The sequence below is a fragment of the Myotis brandtii genome, unplaced genomic scaffold (genome assembly GCF_000412655.1).
Source record: "Myotis brandtii unplaced genomic scaffold, ASM41265v1 scaffold516, whole genome shotgun sequence".
Classification (NCBI taxonomy): Eukaryota; Metazoa; Chordata; class Mammalia; order Chiroptera; family Vespertilionidae; genus Myotis; species Myotis brandtii.
Window position 1 is genome coordinate 359,811 of NW_005369676.1, and position 22,046 is coordinate 381,856.

At 38.1% G+C, this 22,046-nt stretch overlaps 1 protein-coding gene across 2 annotated transcripts in view; it reads left to right on the forward strand.

Annotated features, from left to right (window-relative positions):
• Window positions 1-22,046, forward strand: part of MIPEP (mitochondrial intermediate peptidase) — a 213,713-nt gene that overhangs the window by 83,398 nt on the left and 108,269 nt on the right. For both annotated transcript variants that reach the window (XM_014548582.1, XM_005877283.2), the window contains 4 exons: window positions 9,823-9,976; window positions 11,744-11,821; window positions 15,031-15,235; window positions 17,402-17,511. In XM_014548582.1, the coding sequence (XP_014404068.1) occupies window positions 9,823-9,976; window positions 11,744-11,821; window positions 15,031-15,235; window positions 17,402-17,511 (547 nt within the window). The remainder of the gene's footprint in view (window positions 1-9,822; window positions 9,977-11,743; window positions 11,822-15,030; window positions 15,236-17,401; window positions 17,512-22,046) is intronic.

Below are 22,046 nucleotides of genomic sequence, written 5' to 3' on the forward strand. Positions count from 1 at the left end.
TCGTGACTGCTGTTCCTTGAATGGGGGCTGGCTGCACGCTGCTGTTGTTCCTCTGATGTGGTGGGCTGCTTGTGGGGCTACTGCTCCTTGGACTTGGACAGGTTGATTGCAAGTCTGCTGCTCCGTGGACGGGGGTGGGCTGCTTGCGAGGCTGCTGCTCTTTGGATGGGAGTGAGCTGCCTGCGTGGCTGCTGCTCCTCGGACCGGGGTGGGCTGCTGCTGCTTCTTGAATGGGAACGGGCCGCTCGCAGAACTGCTGCTCCTCGGATGGGGGTGGGCTGCTCACACAGCTGCTGTTCCTCGGATTGGGCAGGCTTCTCGTGCGGCTCTTGCTTCTAGGAGGAGGGCAAGATGCTTGTGCAGCTGCTGCTCCTTGGACTATTGCAGGGTGCGGGCTGTGCCCAGCTGCTGCTCCTCGGACCGGGGTGGGCTGCTGCTGCTTCTTGAATGGGAACGGGCCGCTCGCAGAACTGCTGCTCCTCGGATGGGGGTGGGCTGCTCACACAGCTGCTGTTCCTCAGATTGGGCAGGCTGCTCGTGCGGCTCTTGCTTCTAGGACGAGGGCAAGATGCTTGTGCAGCTGCTGCTCCTTGGACTATTGCAGGGTGCGGGCTGTGCCCAGCTGCTGCTCCTCGGATGGGGACGGGCTGCACAGGGCTGCCGCTCCTCAGATGTAGGTAGACTGCTTGTGCGGCTGCTGCTCCTCGGACAGGTCGGACTGCTTGCGTGGTTGCTGTTCCTCGGACGGGGAAGAGGGCCACTCACACAGCTGCTGCTCCTTGGACAGGGGCAGGCCACATGAGGCTGCTGATCTTAGGCCTGAGGCAGGCTGCTCACAAGGCTGATGCTCCTTGGACAAGAGCGTGCTGCTCACGTGTCTGCTGCTAACGTGGTATGAAAAAATATTGTGAAAAGAAGTAGGAAATAAAGCAACAAACAGAAAAAGGGAAAACAAATAAAAGAGCAACAAAAAAAAAGCTAACTAAATAATAATAAAATAATAAAATGAAAAATTGAAATGTCATTCCTTTGGCTGGCTTAAGATCCCAGTTTTCTGGAGTTTCTAACTCTCTATCCCTCTCCCTTCCTCTCTGTAAAAAATCAATAAAATATATTTTTTTAAAAAAAGATAGAACCAAACTGATTGATGATCCACACTAGTAGGAGGGTGGCTTTTGCTGGTCAGATCTCCACTACATGATGACCACCATACCTTTGTCATGGGCTGCGGGCTCCACACCCACCAACTTGTGGTGAATCAGCCCTTGTAGTGGAAGCAATTTCAGGCCTTCAGATTTTTGGATTCAGTGCTATATAACTTTTTCCTATTGTAAGTAATTTCTTTTTTTTTTTTTTTATTGATGAGAGAGAGTGAGAGAGATATTTGTTGTTCCACTTATTTATGTATTCATTGGTTGCTTCTTGTATGTGCCCTGACCAGAGATCAAACCCACACCTTGGCGTATCGGAATAACGAGGCTCTAACCAACTGTGCTACCCAGCCATGATCTGTTTTTCTTGACCAGGAAGCTTGAGCAGTTGTACATGAGTATCCATTTAACGTGGGTGGACATGGCGGCAGCTCCTCTCCCTTTGGTGGCCAGAGACAGAAAGAGGCCAACTGTTTTTTTCTTATAAAACTTTGAATACATTGGCCCACAGTCTTCCGGTCTCCAAAATATGATAAAAATTTGCAGAAATCTTGTTGAGGATCCCTTGTATGTGATGACTGACTTCTCTCGCTGCTTTCAAGATTTGCCCTTTGGTCCTGGCCAGTGTGGCTCAGTTGGTTGAGCATCATCCAGTGCACCAAAAGGTTGCTGGTTGGATTCCTAGTCTGGGCACCTTATAGCATCACATGCCTGTGTTGCGGGCTCAATCCCTAGTAGGGGATGTGCAGGAGGCAGCCAGTCATTGTTTTTCTCTCTCTCTCTCTCTGTCTTCTCCTCTCTCTAAAATCAATTTTTTTTAAAAATTGGCCTGGCCGGCGTAGCTCAGTGGTGGAGCGTCAACTTTTGAACCAGGAGGTCACAGTCTGATTCCAGTCAAGGCACAGGTCAGTGTGTGGAGTGCAGGAGACAGCTGATCAATGATTCTCTCACATCATTGATGTTTCTATCTCTCTATCCTTCTCTCTTCTCTAAAATCAATAAAAATATATTTATTTAAAAATTGGAAAAATGTATTTGCCCTTTTTCTTTGAAAGTTTGATTATAATGTGTCTTGGTATGTGTCTGAGTTCATTTTTCTTAGAGTTTGCTGAGCTTCTTGGATGTTTATATTCATGTCTTTTCTAAAATTCGGAAAGTTTACAGCCATTATTATTTTTAAAATATTCTCTCTGACCCATTCTTCTGGGACTCCCACAATGTGCATGTTGGTCCATTTGGTGTTATCCCATAGATCTCTGTACTCTACATTTCTTCAATATCTTTTTTTTTCTGTTCCTCAGGTTCTATAATTTCTTTTTTGTTTGTTTTTATTTGTTTATTGTTGTTGTTAATCCTCACCTGAGGATATTTTTTCCATTGACCAGGAATCGAACGCAGAACCCTCCCTATAGAGTGCAGGCTGATACTCTAACCACGGAGCACCAGCCAGGGTTCCATTTTCTTTTTTATCTTCAAGATCACTAATTATTTTTTTCTGCTTCTGAATTTTTCTAATAAATTTTACATTTTAGTTGTTGTAGTTTTCAGCTTCAGAATTTCTTTGTGGGTTTTGTGTGTGTGTATGTGTGTGTGTGTTTCTTTCTCTTTATTGATATTTCCATTCCATTCACACATTTTTTTTTAAATTTTCTCTACATCTTCCTTTAGTTCTTTGAGTATCCTTAAGATTATTGTTTTAAAGTCTTTACCTGCTGTATCTTCCATTAAGTCCTTTTAGGGACAAATTCTTTTTAATATATTTTTATTTTGAATGAGTCATATTTTCCTATTTCTTTATATGCCTTGAGATTTATTTGTTGAACACTGGCATTTGAATCTAATTATGTGGTAACTCTGGAAATCAGATTCTCCCCCTCCCCCAGGGTTTACTTTTTTGTTGTTGTTGTCACTGCTTTTGTTTATTGTTTTTGATGCTGTCTCTATGCTGAGGATCAACCTGAGGTGTAAACTTAATGCCTTTTTATGTTTTTTCTGAGCCTTTCCTTAGGTTGTGCATAGTCTGTTTCTAATTTACCTAATATATGCTGGTGTTTTTGAATGTCCTGTTCTTTAATATTTGGCTTCTCAAAGGGGAAAGGTGAAAAATGAAGGAGGAATAAAAAAGCACTGGGTTTTTTAAGTTTCCCAAAAGTTACTTTAGCCAGAGGTAGGAGGAGCTTGGCAACAGTCTGTCCACATCTTTGTCTGCACATCTGAGATCAGAAGTAGCAATCAGAAATTAGAGCACACATCCCCAATATTTGGGGGACAGTCTTTTGCCTACCTTCCTATGATGGAAGCTTAGATTATTGACTTTAGATCTCTCTTCTTTTCTAATATTTTGAATTGCTATTAATGTTCCTCAAAACACTGCTTTTACTGCACCCCACAAATTATAAATTGTATTTTTATTTTAAAAGTTTTTGAGGTTTTTACTCATATATTATTTGGGAGTATGTTGTTTAATCTTTAAATACTTTGTGGTTTCTAGCTTTCTGGTTTTGATTTCTAGATTAATCCCATTTTGTTCTGAGAGTATGTATTGTAAGCTTTCTGTTTTTTGAAATTTGTTAAGGTGTGTTTTATTTTCTCGAGTGTGGTCTATCTTGGTGAATTTTCAATGTGATATTTATAAGAATGTGTATGCCACTGTTGGATGAAGCAGTCTCTATATGTCAATCATATCCAGTTGATCATGCTGTTGAGTTCAACTCTGTTTTCACAGATTTTCTACCTGCTGGATGTGTTCATTTTTGATAGGTGGATATTGAAGTCTCCAGCTGTCATAGTGGATTCCTCTATTTCTCCTTACAGAACTATCAATATTTGCCTCTTGTATTTTGAAGCTCTGTTGTTAGGTGCATGAACATTAAGGATTGTTGTGTCTTCTTGGAGAATTGATCACTTTATCATTACATAATGTCCCTCTTTATCCTTTTCCTTAATAACTTTCCTTTTTCTGAGGTCTGCTTTGTTTGAAATTAATGTAGCAACTTTCTTTTGATTAGTGTTAGCATGATATATCTCTATTACTTTACTTTTGATCTATCTTTATATTTAAAGTGAATGTCTTATAGACAACTTATTGTTGGGTCTTGTTTATTTTTTAAATGTTTTTATTGATTTTAGAGAGAGAGGAAGGGAGATGGAGAAACATTGATGAGAGTGAGAAACATCAATCGGCTGCCTCTTGCACGCCCCCCTACTGGGGATTAAGCCCGCAACCCAGACATGTGCCCTGACCAGGAATCAATCAGCCAGGGACCTTTTAGTGCATGGGAACACTCAATCAACTGAGCCACACAGGCAATCTCTGTATTGTAATGGTTATATTTATACCATTAATGTTTAAAGTGATTAGTTATATAATTGGATTAACGTCTGCCACATTTGTTGCTGTTTTCATTGTTCTTATTGTTTCTTTTTATTTTGCCTTTCACTCGTTTCTGCTTTGTATGATCTTAATTATTTTGATTCCAGTTTTTCTCCTCTCTTTTTGAAATCCTTTTATATTAGTTGCCCTAAGGTTTACAATACATGTTTACAAATAATCTAAGTTCACTTTCATATAATACTGTACTGCTTCATGGTTAGTGCAAGTACCCAGTTATTCTTTTCAGTCCCTCATAATTTTTCTGTCATGCATTTCACTTATCCATAAGTTACAGTCACTTAATACATTGTTGCTACTATTATTCTGAACAAACTGTTGTCTGTTCAATTATTTAAAAATAAGAAATAAAACTATTTTTATATCTTCATTTCTTCCTTCTTCAATGCTCTTTCTTTCTTTCTGTAGATTCAGGTTTCTGACTATCATTTTTCTTCTTCCTGAAGAACTTCTTTTAACACCCTTTGCAAGTCAGATCTACTAGGGTAAAATTCCCTCAATTTTTGTTTGTCCAAGAAAGTTTTTATTTCTCCACTTTTGAAGGATAATTTTGATGGATACAGAATTCAAAGTTTGTGGTATTTCACATCACACTCCCCTTGCATGCATGGTTTCTGAAGAGAAGTCTAAAGTAATTCTTATCCTTGTTCCTCTATGGAGGTGGTTTTCTTCTGGCCTCATTGAAGATGTTTTTGTTTTGTTTTTTTCTGCAGCCTAACTATGATATATGCCTAAGTGGAGTTTATTTGTTTTGTTTTTCTGCTTAGTGTTCTTTGACCTTCCTGGATCTGTGGTTTGGTGTTTATCTTTAATCTGGAAAGTTTTCAGTCATTATTACTTCAAATATTTCTTTTGTTTCTTTTTCTCTCTCTTCTCCTTCTGGTATTGCCAATACGTGTGCATCACACCTTTGTAATTGTCCCACAATTCTTTGGGTGTTCTCATCTGTCTTTTTTATTCTTTTTTTTCTCTTTGCATTTTAGTTTTGGAAATTTCTGTTGACATTCTGTAAGTTCACTCAGTGTTTCCTCAGCAGTATCCAGTCTGCTGATGAGCCTATCAAAGACCTTCATTTCTGTTTAAATGTTTTTGATTTCTAGCATTTCCTTTTTAATTCATTTTTTAGAGTTTCTGTCTTTCTTCTTATATTCGCCATGTATTCTTGTGTATTCTCTACTTATTCCTTTTGAACCCTTGGTATATTAATCATAGTTATTTCAAATTCTAAACCTGATAATTCTAATATTTCTGACATATCTGAATCTGGTTCTGTTGCTTGTTCTGTCTCTTTAAACTGTGTTTCTGTCTTTTAGCGTGATTTCAAAGTCTTTGTTGAAACTTGGACATGATGTACTAGGTAAAAGAAATGGAGATAAATAGGGCTTTGGTGTGAGGTTCTATGTTTATCTGCCTAGGGCCAGCCGTGGGCAAACTACGGCCCGCGGGCCGGATTCGGCCCGTTTGAAATGAATAAAACTAAAAAAAAAAAAGACCGTACCCTTTTATGTAATGATGTTTACTTTGAATTTATATTAGTTCACACAAACACTCCATCCATGCTTTTGTTCCGGCCCTCCCGTCCACTTTAAGAACCCATTGTGGCCCTCCAGTCAAAAAGTTTGCCCACCCCTGGATTAGGCTGTGTTTACTTTTTGCAGTAGCTGTGGTTTGGGAAGTTAAACTTTACCTTTTCTGTTTCCTCTATTGCAGCGGTTCTCAACCTGTGGGTCGCGCCCCCTTTGGAGGTCGAACGACCCTTTCACAGGGGTCGCCTAAGACCATTGGAAAACACATATATAATTACATATTGTTTTTGTGATTAATCACTATGCTTTAATTATGTTCAATTTGTAACAATGAAATTGGGGGTCACCACAACATGAGGAACTGTATTAAAGGGTCGCGGCATTAGGAAGGTTGAGAACCACTGCTCTATTGTCTTTGGGTTTCTCTAGGGACTTATATTTAAATATAGTCTGAGACATGCAGTTCTTTCAGTTGTATTTCCCTGTTGTGTTATAAAAGCTCTATTGATGTAATGACTTGTGGGAGAGGAGATGCTTTCTAGTCCTATCATTAGGTCTCAGTGTGTTAGTGAGCCTGTGTCCCTTGGCTGTGACTTTTAACAAGTACTTTTCAGTTCCTCTCCCTGCATTGATGAGACAAGAAGGCTAAAAGGGGCTCTGGTTGGCTATTTCCCCACCCTCTGGTAAAAGAGTTTCTTTCGCCCTAGCCGGTTTGGCTCAGTGGATAGAGCGTTGGCCTGAGAACTGAATGGTCCCAGGTTCGATTCTAGTCAAGGGCACATGCCCGGGTTGTGAGCTCGATCCCCAGTGGGGGACTTGCAGGAGGCAGCCAGTCCATGATTCTCTCTCATCATGAATGTTTCTATCTCTTTCTCCCTCTTCCTTCCTCTCTGAAATCAATAAAAATATATACTTTTTAAAAAAAGAGTTTCTTTTTAGGGCAGGCCTTATTAAGAATAACAATGTTTTGGTGTATTTCGTAATGGATAATTTTTCCTTCCCTGGCAGGAAATATGGGGGAATTTTTCTTGATCTTCACTGTGAGAGCCTGGTAGGGCCCCCTAAGCCAAAACTCCTAAAAGTGTGGGGATTCCTCCTTAAACTAGGTCTCCCTGGAGTTTTTAACTGTCAGATTTGTGCACACTGGAGAATCGTATAACTGCCTACATGTCTTTTCAGTTTAGGGGGCTGTGATTTTTCTCTATGACCTCAGTTCTTTGCTGGAACTAGGAAGAGTTAGTGATTTTCAGTCGGTTCTACTTTTCACTTCTTGGGATGGCGTAATACTTTCAAGGCTCCTTACATGTTAAACCAGAAATCAGAGGACTCAATTATTTCCTTTTTTTAAATGCATTTCTCCCTTATTTCCATGATTTACCTTCCTTTCAATTCTCTAACAGCTCTAATTTTTCAGTCTTCCTTCCCTCCCTTCATTTGGAAGTCCAGGGATTTGCTCTTAATCCTCTTCTCACCCACATCACCCTTCCCTGATGACCCTATCTCTGTCTGCAGCTTTAACTCACACCTGAACGATGAGGTCTCCTCAGTCTTAGTGTCCTGAGTATTTGACATCCCATGAACACCTCAATATCAGTGTCTCCAAACTGAATTTATTTTTGTAAACCCTCCATTCTTGTCTCACAATTGCCCACACCCTCCTTTCTTCTCCCACTGACGTGATACCATCTCGCTTCTTTGTCTTCACTGCTCAGATTAAATGACTCTGCAACTCTGTCCACCCTTTTGCTCAAGCCAAAAACCTGCTTCTAGACTGTTCTTTCTTACCCTTTAAATCCAGTCATTCACACCGTCCTGATAATTTTTCACTTAAAAGAAAAACAAATTCAAATCTGTCTCCTTATCCTTGATCCCACTGCTATTGCTCTCATTCAGGCTCTTGATAGTTTACTCTGTTCTCCGTGCCTCTTCCAGTATTCCCCACACTACTGTCAACCTCTCAGTGTTGGCATCAGATTGCTTCTCTCTTGCCTACAGAAGCAGTCTTTCATATCTCACGACCTGTAAGCAATCCATTAAGGATATGTACATAAAATATAAGAAATTGTTTAGATTTATTTTTCTGTATCTTATAAAAATGTCTTTTTTTGTTTGTTTTGGAATGAAGTAGAACAATAGCACATGCATATAATTTATAAATATATTTCTATTTAGGTTGAATACTCTTGAATAACTCAAACAATATTTTATTGATAGGGTTACATAATCAAAAAGTTAAGAGACCATGGGCCTACAATATAAAATTCTAATTCCTCAGGTTGGTGTCTCAGGACTTAAGTTGTCTGGACCTCACCACTTGTGTCCAGTCTCCTCTCCTCTCGTTTCCCATTTGTTCCCTGCATTATGAACGCACATATTTATCTACCTGGTTACTATAAGTTACCTTTCATGCCTTCATATGGCTGTCACATTGTTGCTTCTCCTTGGAATTTCCTTCTTCTCTCTTATCTCATCCTTCATTCCTACCCTGCCCTGCAAAATCCTGCTTCTTAATTTTAACCCCTTCTGGTACAGGTAAAGTCATCATGCTCTCTTTTGCTGCCCTGCTGTTTAGTACTTGTTCACTCATTCCTTTAACAGTGTCTATTGAGCAACTTCCCCTAGCCCCTGTCTAGGCTCAGGAGACAGTATAGTCATTTCACTTCTCTGCCTCCTTCGCTGTGAGCTTCTTGGAGACAGACTCTCTTCCCATTCCTTACCTCCAACATCCCCTTGGTTTGTCGACCACCTGCATGAGTGAATCAGTGAGTGAGTAAGGACACTGGACCACTAGCGTCTCTTTCAACATTGAGATTCTATTTTTATTTAAAAATTGATCAGAAACTAAGTTGTAAATTTGTGGATCTCTATAGCCCAAATCTTATTTGTGGTGCAGTTTATGCTCACTCACTAAATCAAATCACCCATTTAGTAATAAGTCTAGGTTTGTATATTTTTATTTGTATGTATGCATGTTGTTAATCCTAGAAAGTGGAATAAAATAAGTACTTGACTATTATTCTAGAGCTATGCTTTCTGGCTGTGGTTATAAAGTTTGGCCTGACTTAATGACTCTAAAGTGAATATTTATTCCCGTGTTCCGGATGTCCTTTGGTTTATATTGCAATAGTGCATTAAAAAGTTGGTTTTAGATGAGGAATAATTAGCCTTGCTAGTATGCTCTTCTTTATTTAAGAAATAAAACTACAAAACAGATAAATTAATTGTTTATATTACAGATATTTTTCCATTAACAAATATTTTAACAGGTGTGAATTTTAAGTTCACTTCATGTGTCTCAGAATTTGTATTTGTTTAATATTTACGAAAATGTGTTACAATTCTTATATTGTAACACATTTCATAAAGTGAGGTTTACTGTTATAGCTCGAACTGGTCAGATTTTGTATATAAGTATGTATATGTATAAAATAAAAATTGTGTGTGGTATGGTTGATTGAGATAGACAGACTGCTTAACTGAATCAGTGAAAGACTAAACCTGAAAGGAGTGAAGATTAAGGAATGGTATGTCTACCATAATTACTAATATTATTTACTACTAGTAGTAATTAGACTGCTTATCTTCTGAAGAAAACTGAGTCTGAAATGCCCTCAAAAGTTAGAAACATACCTTTATGTTTTAATCCTTTTTAAATAGCTGGTATGATTCTAAATTTTAAATGAAAAGCTCTTTGAATTTACCTTATGAAACTGAATTAAACAAAATGCTTTTGAACTTTTTTTCTTTCTCTTAGGTATAATATTGAGCCCAGTTTATATTGCCCATTTTTCTCCCTTGGAGCATGCATGGAAGGCCTTAACATTTTATTTAATAAACTGTTGGGAATTGCATTGTATGCAGAGCAGCCTGCAAAAGGAGAGGTGTGGTGTGAAGATGTCCGAAAACTGGTAAGCATCCCAGTTTGTGTAAAGTTGTATTACTTTACTATTTCTTGGGTTTAATAATTGAGTTAATAGCACTTTCATCTTTAAGTTAGTTTTGCCTATTGGAGCAGATCTCACCTTAGTCCTGTTTTACAAAAAAACCTGAATGACCACTTCTGACTTAGGACACTGTATGAAAGAAACATTGTTCTCTAAAATCAGTTGCTGCTGAAAATTAATGTAAGTATATAACAGCAGAGTTAGTTCTTTGAAAAAAATATATTTAGGAATCTGCTAGGAGGTTGAGTCTTCATATGTTTGACAAATTGTAATTATAGGAAAATCTGTCATTACTTTTTTACATTCCTGCCATGCTAAGTGTCCTTTTAGGTTCATTTCTGAACCCACTGCATTGGTCACATTTCCTTTTCTTCCAACCCCTTCCAATTTTGTAGGAGCTTAATTTGCATGAGATATGAATTTATGTCCCATGTTTTGATTTGACTTCTTTGATAATAACTTTAAGCCTAGAATCCACTCATCTCCTTTAGAGCCCACTTTGTTTGAGGCGTGAGTATTTTTATTTTTCCCTGATAAGAGTTTCAAGATTTATTGACCCATATGTTTATCACGAAGACTTTGTGTTGTTATGGTGTTTTATGTGTTGTTTATTTGCCTATCACACAGTACTCTTGTCACTATATTTCAAGAAACGAAAGCTATCTCATTGTTCCTTGGCTTGTTCTGTGAACATGGAATCGATGTAGTGGTGGAACTGAAAGGATAGAATGAATGGGAGCACCTTATATCACTGTACTTAATTATCTAAGTATTTCTCTGTTTGTATATAATGTACTTCAAAAAATGATGGAGATTGATAAAATACAGATGTACAGTGAAAAGAAAACTGGTAACAAGAATAAAAGGATAGAGTGTAAAGGGCAAAGAAGTGTCTGCAGGATGTGAGCCCCCTGGGCAGGACTATTTGTGTTTTGTTCACTGCTGTATGCCAAATACTGTGAACAGTTCCTAGCATCCAGAAGGTGTTAATAGATGTTTGTTGAATTAATAATATATGCTTTATAGGAAGTTTTAAAGCATAAAACTTAGGTTCTCTTTGGCAGAATCCTCAAGGTGTAAAAAGACAAAGAAGGCAGGATGGAGACTAGTGGTTGAGCCTTCTTAGGTTCAGTTTTGGGTAAAGTCATAAATAATGATTTTATTGATTGTCAACTGAAACCAGAGGCTACCTTTTGTTATTTCTGTGTCCAAGGGTTATAATTTGTATGAACATATATCATTACATTCTACAGTTTGAAGGAAAAATAATTTTGCTGCTAAAACTTTTGAGACAACACTTATTTCCAACTCCTTTTGGTGATTTGTGAACAATCTGAGGAGCTGTATTTGGTAGAGGTATCAGTTGAATGGCCCAAACAAGGAGGGTTTCTTCTCCTGGACAGAATTACCCAAATCAAAATCACCCAAAAGATGAAGAAAAAATAGAATCTATCTTGAAATAATATGGGATGTAGAAAGTAATAAAATATCTATATTTATAGCTGTGCATGATTTATATACAGGATGGTGCAAAAGTAAGTTTACGGTTGTTCGTATGGAAAATAACACAATAATTAATAAATAATAATACAAGAATAAGCTGTTTTGTGTACTCATAACTATAAACCTACTTCTACCACAACCTGTATAGATTCTTGTGTTGGGGATGGTTTTCAACTTGTAGAGTTTCTGATTGACTCATTTACCACTAAATTAAATTGTTTTTTCTAGGCTGTGGTTCATGAATCTGAAGGATTGTTGGGGTACATTTACTGTGATTTTTTTCAGCGAGCAGACAAGCCACATCAGGTAATGCTTTATTTATAATCTAGTCTCTCTAAAAATGATCAGCAGTTAATTTATATTAATGTGAACATATCTTTTTTGTAGTTCCCTAATATTTAAAGGGCATTAATGATCATTACTAAATATATTAATTTGAGATTATCTGTGAATTTAAAAATAAACATTATGAAAACCATTAGATATGCCTGTATACTAGTCTGTCACTTTTATCTGTGTCATGGTAATAATGATAGTAATAATGATAGCTGATATTATATGAACCCTTCTATGTCACATCATGTTTTTGAATGTTCACCTCAACCTTTGAACTAGACACTAATATTATGAGGAAACTGAGGCCAGAGAGGTTAAGTTGGTTGCCCTGAGTCACACAGCTAGAAGTGCTAGGATTTGAACCCAAGCATTCTTACTATAGCCCCAACTCTTAACCACTTTTCATACTTGTTAATGGACCTAGTTTAAAATTGCAGAAGATACAGAAGTCCCCCCTAATTTATGAAGGATACTTTCCAAGACCCCAGTGGATGCCTGAAACCAAATATAGTACCAAACTCTATACATACTGTGTTTTGTACATACATACCTATGATAAAGTTTAATTCATTGTAACGACTAATAATAAAATAGAACAGTTATAATAATATACTGTAATAAAACTTAAGTGAATGTAGTCTCTCTTACTCTGATAACTGATCTGATACTGAGATGACTACTAAGTGACTAATGGGTGGGTAGTGTATACAGCATGGATATGCCAGACAAGGGATGGCTCACATTCTGGGAGGGATGCAGCAGGATAGTAAACAATTTCATCATGTTACTCAGAACAGCATGAAGTTTAAAACTTATGAATGGTTTATTTCTGGAATTTTTCATTTACTATATTTGGACCATGGTTATCAGCCAATAACAGAAATGGAAAGTGAAACTGCAGGTAACGGAGAACTGATGTATCTTTATATTGGAAACCTTATCCATCACCAATTCACTTCTTTTGTGAAATATGTGAGGTTCATTCCTTTCCTTAACTGTGTACTGGTATAGCAATCATCTTCAACAGTTTTAGGCAATTTGATGGGAAATGTTAAGAGTTCAGGTTATCAGCCCTGGCTGGTTTGGCTCAGCGGATGGAGCGTCGGCCTGCAGACTGAAGGGTCCTGGGTTCGATTCCGGTCAAGGGCATGTGCTGGGGTTGCAGGCGCATCCCCAGTGGGGGGTGTGCAGGAGGCAGCTGAATCGATGTTTCTCTCTCATCGATGTTTCTGGCTCTCTATTTCTCTCCCTCTCTCTTCCTCCCTGTAAAAAATCAATAAAATATATTTTTTTTAAAAAAAGAGTTCAGGTTATCTATAATAATAAAATCGTAATATGCTAATTAGACCGGAGAGCCAAACGACCTTCTGGACATCCTTCCGGATGTCCTTCTGAACGAAGCCAGGGCTGCGAGGGCTGAGGCAAGCCACCACAGCTGTGAGGGCCGAGCTCCTTGCACGAATTTCATGCATTCGGCCTCTAGTAAGTTATAATAGAAATAATGGTACCTTATATTTAAATAGTGATTCATAATTTCAAAGCATTTTAATAGATGTGAGCTTATGAAATCTAGGCAACTACTCTGGGATTTGACAAGGCAGAGATGAAGCTCGTAAAGGCAAACCAGTTTCCAAGGTGATTTGGCTGGTAGGTGAGGAAGGTGGGACCATAATCTAGGTCAGTGGTCGGCAAACCGCGGCTCGCGAGCCACATGCGGCTCTTTGGCCCCTTGAGTGTGGCTCTTCCACAAAATACCACGTGCGGGCGCGCACGTACAGTGCGATTGAAACTTCGTGGCCCATGCGCAGAAGTCGGTTTTCGGCCTGGGTGAGTCTATTTTGAAGAAGTGACGTTAGAAGTGGGGGGTGTCGGTCAGTCGGGCGACAGGAGATGCAGCGCAGGGGAGGCGCTCGCGATTCATGCACAAGTTGAGCGAGCCAGTCAGTCAGCAGTCTCATTGTGCAGTGGTTAGTGCTAGTTGCGTAGCAAATCGCTCGCGGGTGACAAAAGCACCTACTCGAAGCATAAAGTTACCTGTATTTTTTAAGCATGATCAAGTTTTATTCAACGTACCTATAGTTTAACTAAGACTTAAAACTTTAAGTAAAGTTTATTAAGTTAATTTTAGGGAACATTGTGGAGCGAAAGAAGATGTAGAGTCGAGGATTGAGAAAGGGATGTTGAGATGGTTTGGACATATAGAGAGGATGAACGAAACAAGTATACAAGACGAGTGTGGATGGGAGAGTTGGAAGGGGTCGACCTCAGCGGACGTACCTCAATCAGATTGAGGACGTTTTTAGCAAAGGCCAGCTTAGGAGTACCCTAATTAAGTTAATAACAATGTACCTACCTATATAGTTTAAGTTTAAAAAATTTGGCTCTCAAAAGAAATTTCAATCGTTGTACTGTTGATATTTGGCTCTGTTAACTAATGAGTTTGCCGACCACTGATCTAGGTCATCAGACACTGATTCCTGTGTTCTTCCTCTTTGCTTGAATGGCTGGTAGAGAGTCTAGGTTAGTGATTAAGAACTCTGGCTCCTAGTAGTACAACTGGGTTCAGATCTGAGGTGCAGCAAACCATGACAACATTTCCAAGACTCAGTTTCAGTTTTCTGATCTGAAAGGTGAGATTCTTGCCTCATAGGGTTATTGTGAAGAATAGTGATAAAATGTTAGTGAATCTCAGCTTGTTATAGAAAATTTGCTTCAGATCCCTTGCTTTTTGCAATTTTAGAGCTTATCAATTTCAAGTGATAACGACAATTGGTATGGACAGTATCTCCTAGTTCGTTGAAGGGGCTCAATAAACAATAGTGTCCCTTCCCTTAGTAGCTTCATGTCTGTCACTTCCTATTTGTTTTAATGCATGGATCTTAGCTCTGTAATGATAGCATTTCCAACATATGGTACAGCAGCTGAATACATATTTTTGGAGTGAATGAATAAATCAACATAAGCTCAGTATATTGGTGTTTTTAAAAATTTAAATTTTAACAAAAAGAGTTGAGAAAAATTTGTGTGCATAACTAAATAAATAGAATAATAATAGAGGTAAGTTAAAATTTGAACTCAGAACACATTTTGGTATAATTTTATGTTCATTAACATTAAGATTATTTTACCTTTTAGACTACCTAACACATTCTTCTAATTATGTTTTCTGATTCTTAAAGGATTGCCATTTTACAATCCGTGGAGGGAGATTAAAGGAAGATGGAGACTATCAACTTCCAGTTGTAGTTCTTATGTTGAATCTTCCCCATTCCTCAAGGAATTTACCAACTTTATTAACTCCTGGAATGATGGAAAATCTTTTTCATGAAATGGGACATGCAATGCATTCTATGCTGGGACGTACTCGTTACCAACATGTCACTGGTGAGTCACAAAGGGGACTTTTATTTAATACAATTCTTTAAAAACATTTTATTATAAATAGGAAGAAAAAAAGCTTTTTATTTAGAAAAACATCATTTAATATTGCCCTGTGGTCATTTATCAGCATATTGCCTCGTTTCCTTTCAATTGTACAACCAATCCTCTTATATTTTTTTGCTTCCTTGCTAACATTTCGCACCAAGGAATAAGTCCCAGTTGTCCATCTTTTGAGTTTGTACTATTTTATATTTTGAGCTGTTCTTTATGAAATTTAAATTTGTAGCTCTATGTGCATAAGAATAAATATATATCTCCTTAGAACCTAGCACAGAGTAAGTGAATGAATGTTGCCTCTTTGTATCCAAAATCGGTTAGAAAACATAGCAGAACATGTTGAAAAAGTATGATAAATTACTTTTTATTTTCCTTATACTTTCCCCCTGTATAAAATTATAGTTTTTCATGATGATCTGTGGCCATATTTGATGATACTGTAGACTTTCCTCTTAGCTGTCTCATCTCTAAATCTTATGCCTAGACCACCTGGTAAATTGTTCATATTCAGTTTTTACTAACTAACTTAATACACACAATATTTTGGGGGAGGAGAAGATAGAGTGGAACCTTGGTTCTCAAACTTAATTACTTCTGGAAGACTGTTCAAGTAGCAATTTGTTCGAAAACTAAATCGTTTTTTCCCATTAGAATAATGTAAGTTGAATTCATCTGTTCCAGACCCACAAATGATTTCTGTTTTAACCTTTCTGTTATACAGTACATGTCTAATGTACTGTTTAACCCAGGGGTGGGCAAACTTTTTGACTCGAGGGCCACAATGGGTTCTTAAACTGGACGGGAGGGCCGGAACAAAAGCATGGATGGAGTGTTTGTGTGAACTAATATAAATTCAAAGTAAACATCATTACATAAAAGGGTACGGTCTTTTTTTTTTTTTAGTTTTATTCATTTCAAACGGGCCGGATCCGGCCCGCGGGCCGTAGTTTGCCCACGGCTGGTTTAACCTATAAGTAAACACTTCTTTTTTTAAATTTATGAACCATCCCCTACTAGCCTTAAGAGAATCACTTTCAGCGTTGTTCCAGGGGTGTGTCAGCATACAACATCTTTGCTTGTTCGTATATCACTGCCTCCGAAATGCTGTCACTGGCTAACTGCTTTTCCTTTACCCAAATGAACAGTAGTTTTTCTACCTTTTTTAATTGCCTGTATCATTGCTTCTTTCACACATCAAGCTCTCTTTACGGCTTCTTTATGTTTTAGAATTGTGCTAATCCTCCATTTCTCCAGCAACAAAAGCATAAAAACAAAAACAAAAAAACTCACAAACAAACAAAATATTCACAGCATAATTTCCTGAGATGGTAACAAGATAGGTTTAGAGGTAAACTGACTTGCATTCTTTCCTTTGTTTGTGGTGTGAGAGACACCTTTTGTCCTGCTGATGTATCTGCATGAAAGGGTTGTCAGGTTAAAAACCAAAGTTTGGTTTGAGAACCTAGACATTTTTTCTTTGACTAACTTGGTGGAGAACCATATTGTTCCAGATGGGAGACTGACATTCCTTCGAGAAACCAGGTTTGACTGTATTTGAAAAGATTGTAGATGGGCCGAATCATAAAATGTCACCAAAAATTATTATAGGATTTGCTATTTTAAGTAATTTTGAGTTTAAAATATTGGTTTTTTTTTTCTTTGAGGATTGACTTTGTTACAAGAAACAATCAATGGATAAAATGCTATTTTAAAAGAAATGAAGGATGAAAATATTTGGTGGTGGAATTCAGTGAATTAAATACAAATGCTATTTTAAATGTCAGAATGTTTTAATGTGCATTTCACGTATATTCCAGCATAGCTGAACCCAGGCTTATTTGTAGAGGGTTTGAGTCACTGCTTTATAAGGTGTTTTATCCAGCTGTGCAAATATTTTGTTTTATTTTACGTTTGATATACAGGAAAATATACAGGATTATTGTAAACTTTTCTGCAAATATGTGCAATAATTTTATAGAAATAAAACATTGAAGTAATCAAAGCTTGTCATAGTTCATCAGAAGTATAAATGAAAATTTTAAAAGAATATACAAAAAGAAAGATAAATATGTTGATTTGATTCTTGCCAACTTTATTTTTTCCCCATTTTAGGGACCAGGTGCCCCACTGATTTTGCTGAGGTTCCTTCTATTCTGATGGAGTACTTTGCAAATGACTATCGAGTGGTTAACCAGTTTGCCAGACATTATCAAACAGGGCAGGTAGGGAAACTAATTTGTAATTCAGTCCTTTGAGTTGTGATTGCATTTATGACCTCCTGGATAATGTTTAATTCAATGCTTTTTCAGAGCTCTGTCACCCCTCTCAGTTCCAGAATCCTTCTACCATTTTGTTGTTGTTCTAATTAATTTTTTCTTTTTGGGAGGTTGGGGGCTAGCCTGCAGAACCAAAATCACAGCATATAATGTATTGACAAATAGCTGCCCTTGATTATATGCCAGGTAATATACCATTTAGTCCTCGTCGCCATTTTCTGAGGAAAGCACTTTATTCTTGTTTCCCAGAGGTGGAAACTAGCTCTTTAGTAGAAGAGGCCTTCAAGCATGTCTCACTTCAAAAAAGACTTTCCTCTTTCTTCTTTCCTTCATGCTTTTGAATATTTGTTTTCTTGGTCTGAATTTTTATGATGTTTCATAAAGTGGAACTATATTGCCATATTTTCCCAGTATGCTTAGCATCTGTCTATATAGTGATAAGTCTGCAAATTATTTAATATTGACTTTTAGATTTAAATAGTGCATTGTAATCTTAAATATTTTAAAATTCTGTAAAGTAGGATTAAAATGAGAAATACCTTACAGTAAGTTAGCTGTAAGTATAACTATCAAAATTGTACAGTTTACTGTCCACACATACTTTGGAAAATATACTCTTTCTCTCCTCTTAGTGTTACAGAGAACCGGAATAAATCAAGCAATGCTCGGAGAGTTTGGAGTGACACTTTATTATTACGCGGGCCCAGAGAAAAATGCCTTTCAAATTCTGGGCAAAACTACAAGCAGAACTTCCCTTTTTATTAAAGAGCCATTCCTATGTGTGCTTAGTGGTTATCTCGCTGGTGGCCTTGAAAACAACACAGTTCTATCCAATTAAAAAATACACCTGGCATGGCATTAAGAGTATGGGCGTATCTAGTCTCTGGCCTACAAGGTCAGAAAGCTAAGTTTATCTTCCTCATTATTCAAGCAGGCTAAAGCAGGCTAGAAAGCAAAGTTATTATTTTTTTAGAATAAGAGGCCGTCTAAAAAATAGCAGAGAATTCCAAACAGTAGTTTTGATTATAAAATACTATATTAGTGAAAGGTTAACATGGTGGTACGTGGGTAGGCTAAATAGCCATCTCACGTAAAGAAAAGTTGAATTTATTTAAGGAAAGGGGATGGGATATTCAAAGGGAAGGACTACACAGCACCCAGCCAAGGGGATATTGGGTCCATGATGGCAGCCCCCAAGAGCTGGAGTTTCATCCTTATGTGCAGTCACTGGCAGGAAGCTCTCGTAGTCGGTGGGTCTTAGGGCTGGGTGAGTGGGCATGGAATGGGGATGTGGGATGTTCCAGTTATCTATAGGAACATATGCACAGGTGACCCAGAGCGCCTCATTTGGATATACCAATACAGACGTCAAAGGGTACTTACTATTAATTAATATGGCCGAGCTTAACCAGAAACTAAGGAGAGAGAGAGACACAGGAGATAAACAATGCAAGAAATCACACAGGTTTATTTACCAGAGAGCTGATGGGTTTCAGTCCTTGGCAAGCCACCCGGAGACACTCGCTGACAGAGACACACGGAGGTCGTCTAATACGCCGCGGCAAGGAGCTCGGTCTCTTGACTCGAAGAGAGGCCTCTAGCAGTTTGGGCTCAGAGGCAGAGCAGGAATGGCAGTTTGGCAGTTTCCAAGGGGGAGGAGAGCATCCTGTCTGTGGAGGGCAGACAAGCGTCTGAACCGCAGCAGATTTGCTCTCCTTAAATCCTTGAAGCTGGGCGTCTTCAGTGTCTCCTATCGAGTGCCATACACGGGTGCCGCCCTGTTATCTAGGTATACACTCAGGCGGGAAAGTTGTGTACATGTTCAAAGCTTATCAATCATACACACATCTTATTTTTGGAGTTGTTTACAAGTTTTGGTCTAAGAATATAATGGGGTCTACTTATGCTAACTTATGCTAATACAAAATGGAGTCTACTTTATGCTAACTAAACTTACTACTATAACAGGCTTCTTCAGTGTCTCATATCCGTGTGCTCCGGTGGCCTTCTGGGCTTATCAGGATATACACGCAGGGGGTTACAAGGTACTTACCAGGAGTTAACATGCTGGGAGTTGTTGGTCAGGAGTTACAAGTTATTTGTCAGGAGTTAACTTGCAGGGCGTTACAAGTTACTTATCAGGGTCTCACACACACACACACAAATTAAGTTCCTCTTCTAAGTAAAGTTTAAAATTCACTCTAATAAAGAAATGAAATTTGATTATACTATCTTATACTCACTAAACTTATTACTGTAACATGGGATCAGGTGTTTTTAGGACAATTTTAATTCCTTATATGGTCTGATTCCTGGTGTCCAGCAAGTCTCCCTGGTCCTTGTTCTCCTGGAGTGAGAAGCTTACAAATGGCCGCTAAGAATTATATTGCCCAATAGTCCTAACAATTAGCTAATAATTTTCCCCTCTGACTGTATCTCCCTGAATTCAGGTGTAAAATTATATTCATTTTTGAATCTTCAGCATTTAGAATCATTCCTAGCACATAAAAAGTATTAAAAGAAATTAATGAAGGAATGAATGGAAACAGAAAGAGAAGGTTCTAATCAACTTTTTTTAAAATTGATTTTTATATAACTATTATTGTCAACTATAGAATAGTGGATGAATTTCTGGATAAATAATCTGAGCTAGTCTTTATCATAATCTGTTTCAGTTATTGGATGACAAAATTGAAATAGTTTTGATCTAATTAGCTACCTATCTACTGACCTGCAAAGAATTACTCTGGAAATTATGTAGACTCAGCCAATAACACAAATGCATATAAACAATCAAATAATAGTATAGTCCATCCATGGCTCCACATTTTGGGATTTGGGAATGATTAGAGCAGTAGAGCATGAGGCATATTAAAGCAGAGCTACACGCACAGTGGGTATTATAAGAGGCTTCATATAGGACAGTGATTCTCAACCTTCTGGCCCTTTAAATACAGTTCCTCATGTTGTGACCCAACCATAAAATTATTTTCGTTGCTATTTCATAGCAACTGGGATTATCCATACTGCTGCATGGGCTCTTCCTTCTGGTTGGAATAACCTTGTCCTTTGCTCTGCCCTAGTTCCCCTAAGATTTAATGTAATGTTGCTACTGTTATGAATCGTAATGTAAATATCTGATATGCAGGATGGTCTTAGGCGACCCCTGTGAAAGGGTCGTTCGACCGCCAAAGGGGTCTCGACCCACAGGTTGAGAACCGCTGATATAGGAAGTGCTAGAGGAACTAGGTCTTGAAAAGATATGTAAAGAAGACAGTTTGCCAGGCAGCTCTTAGCAGCCCTCATCCATCTCATAAAAAGTATTGAGGAAACACTAAGGACATATACACCGAGTGACCAGATTATTATGACCACCTGACGTTTATAGGCAAATTAGCCATACACTGCATCATATGGGATATGGAAGCCGAAGACCTGTTCAAACACCTTTGCTGTCTGCAGTTACCAAGATAAAACGTCTCCAGTTAATTTCAAGGAATCACAAATTATTTAAAGGGCTATTAGAATAGTACAGGGCATGTAGTAAATATTATATAATAAGTAAATGTTAAGTAAGCTATTCTTAGTATTGTTAAAGGTAGACTTTCTGTTAGTGGAATATTACAGAGCTTATTTACTTAAAAATTACTTCATAAAGAGGTCAGTCTTTAGGAAATAATTTTACTAGTGAGTTGGATAAATCTAAATGTGTTTCAAACATTTTTTTTTTTCCATTTCCAATCTCTGCACTCAACTCCACTGGGATATATAACACACATCTCAAATGTCCAGGTGGAACCTTCTTCATTGATAACAGCATACTGTGGTTGTTCAGGCCACAGAACCTTAGAGTTCTCCTCAGCTCTTCCTTTTCTCTCCTAATTTATATAAGACCCACCAGCAAACCCTAGAATCCAGCTCTTTCTCACTGCTATCACCGCCACCACCAGTTTTTACTATTTCCACCTTTGTTTCTCTAAAAAAGATTCTTACGTAACCAGAGCGATGCTTTTGAGTGTGAGGTCATGTTACTCCTCTGCTCAAAACCCTCCAGTGGCTCCGTTTCCCTCAGAGTAAAAGCTAAAATTCTTGCCCTGGTCCATAAGCTTCCTGCCTCCTCTCCCCCACCTCTTTGCCTCATCCACTACTTCCTGCCCTGCTCACTCTGCTCAGCCACACGTGTCCTGCTTTTCAAACACAGACACATTCAGATCTCAGGGCTTTTGCATCTGTTGTTTCTTCTGTCTGGAAAGCGCTAACCTTAATATCTGTATGACTCAAACTCTCATTCCATTTATTTTTATTTCTCAAATGTCACATTCTCAGTGGAGCCTTCCCTGGCTACCATATTTAAAATTGCAATCTCTCAAAAAAAGTATAAAAAATAAAATAAAATTGCAATCTGCCCCCTATCTGGCATTCCCTATCCTTTTTCTGGTTTTGTTTTTCTCCATAGCTTTCTGGCTTTCTAATACACTGTG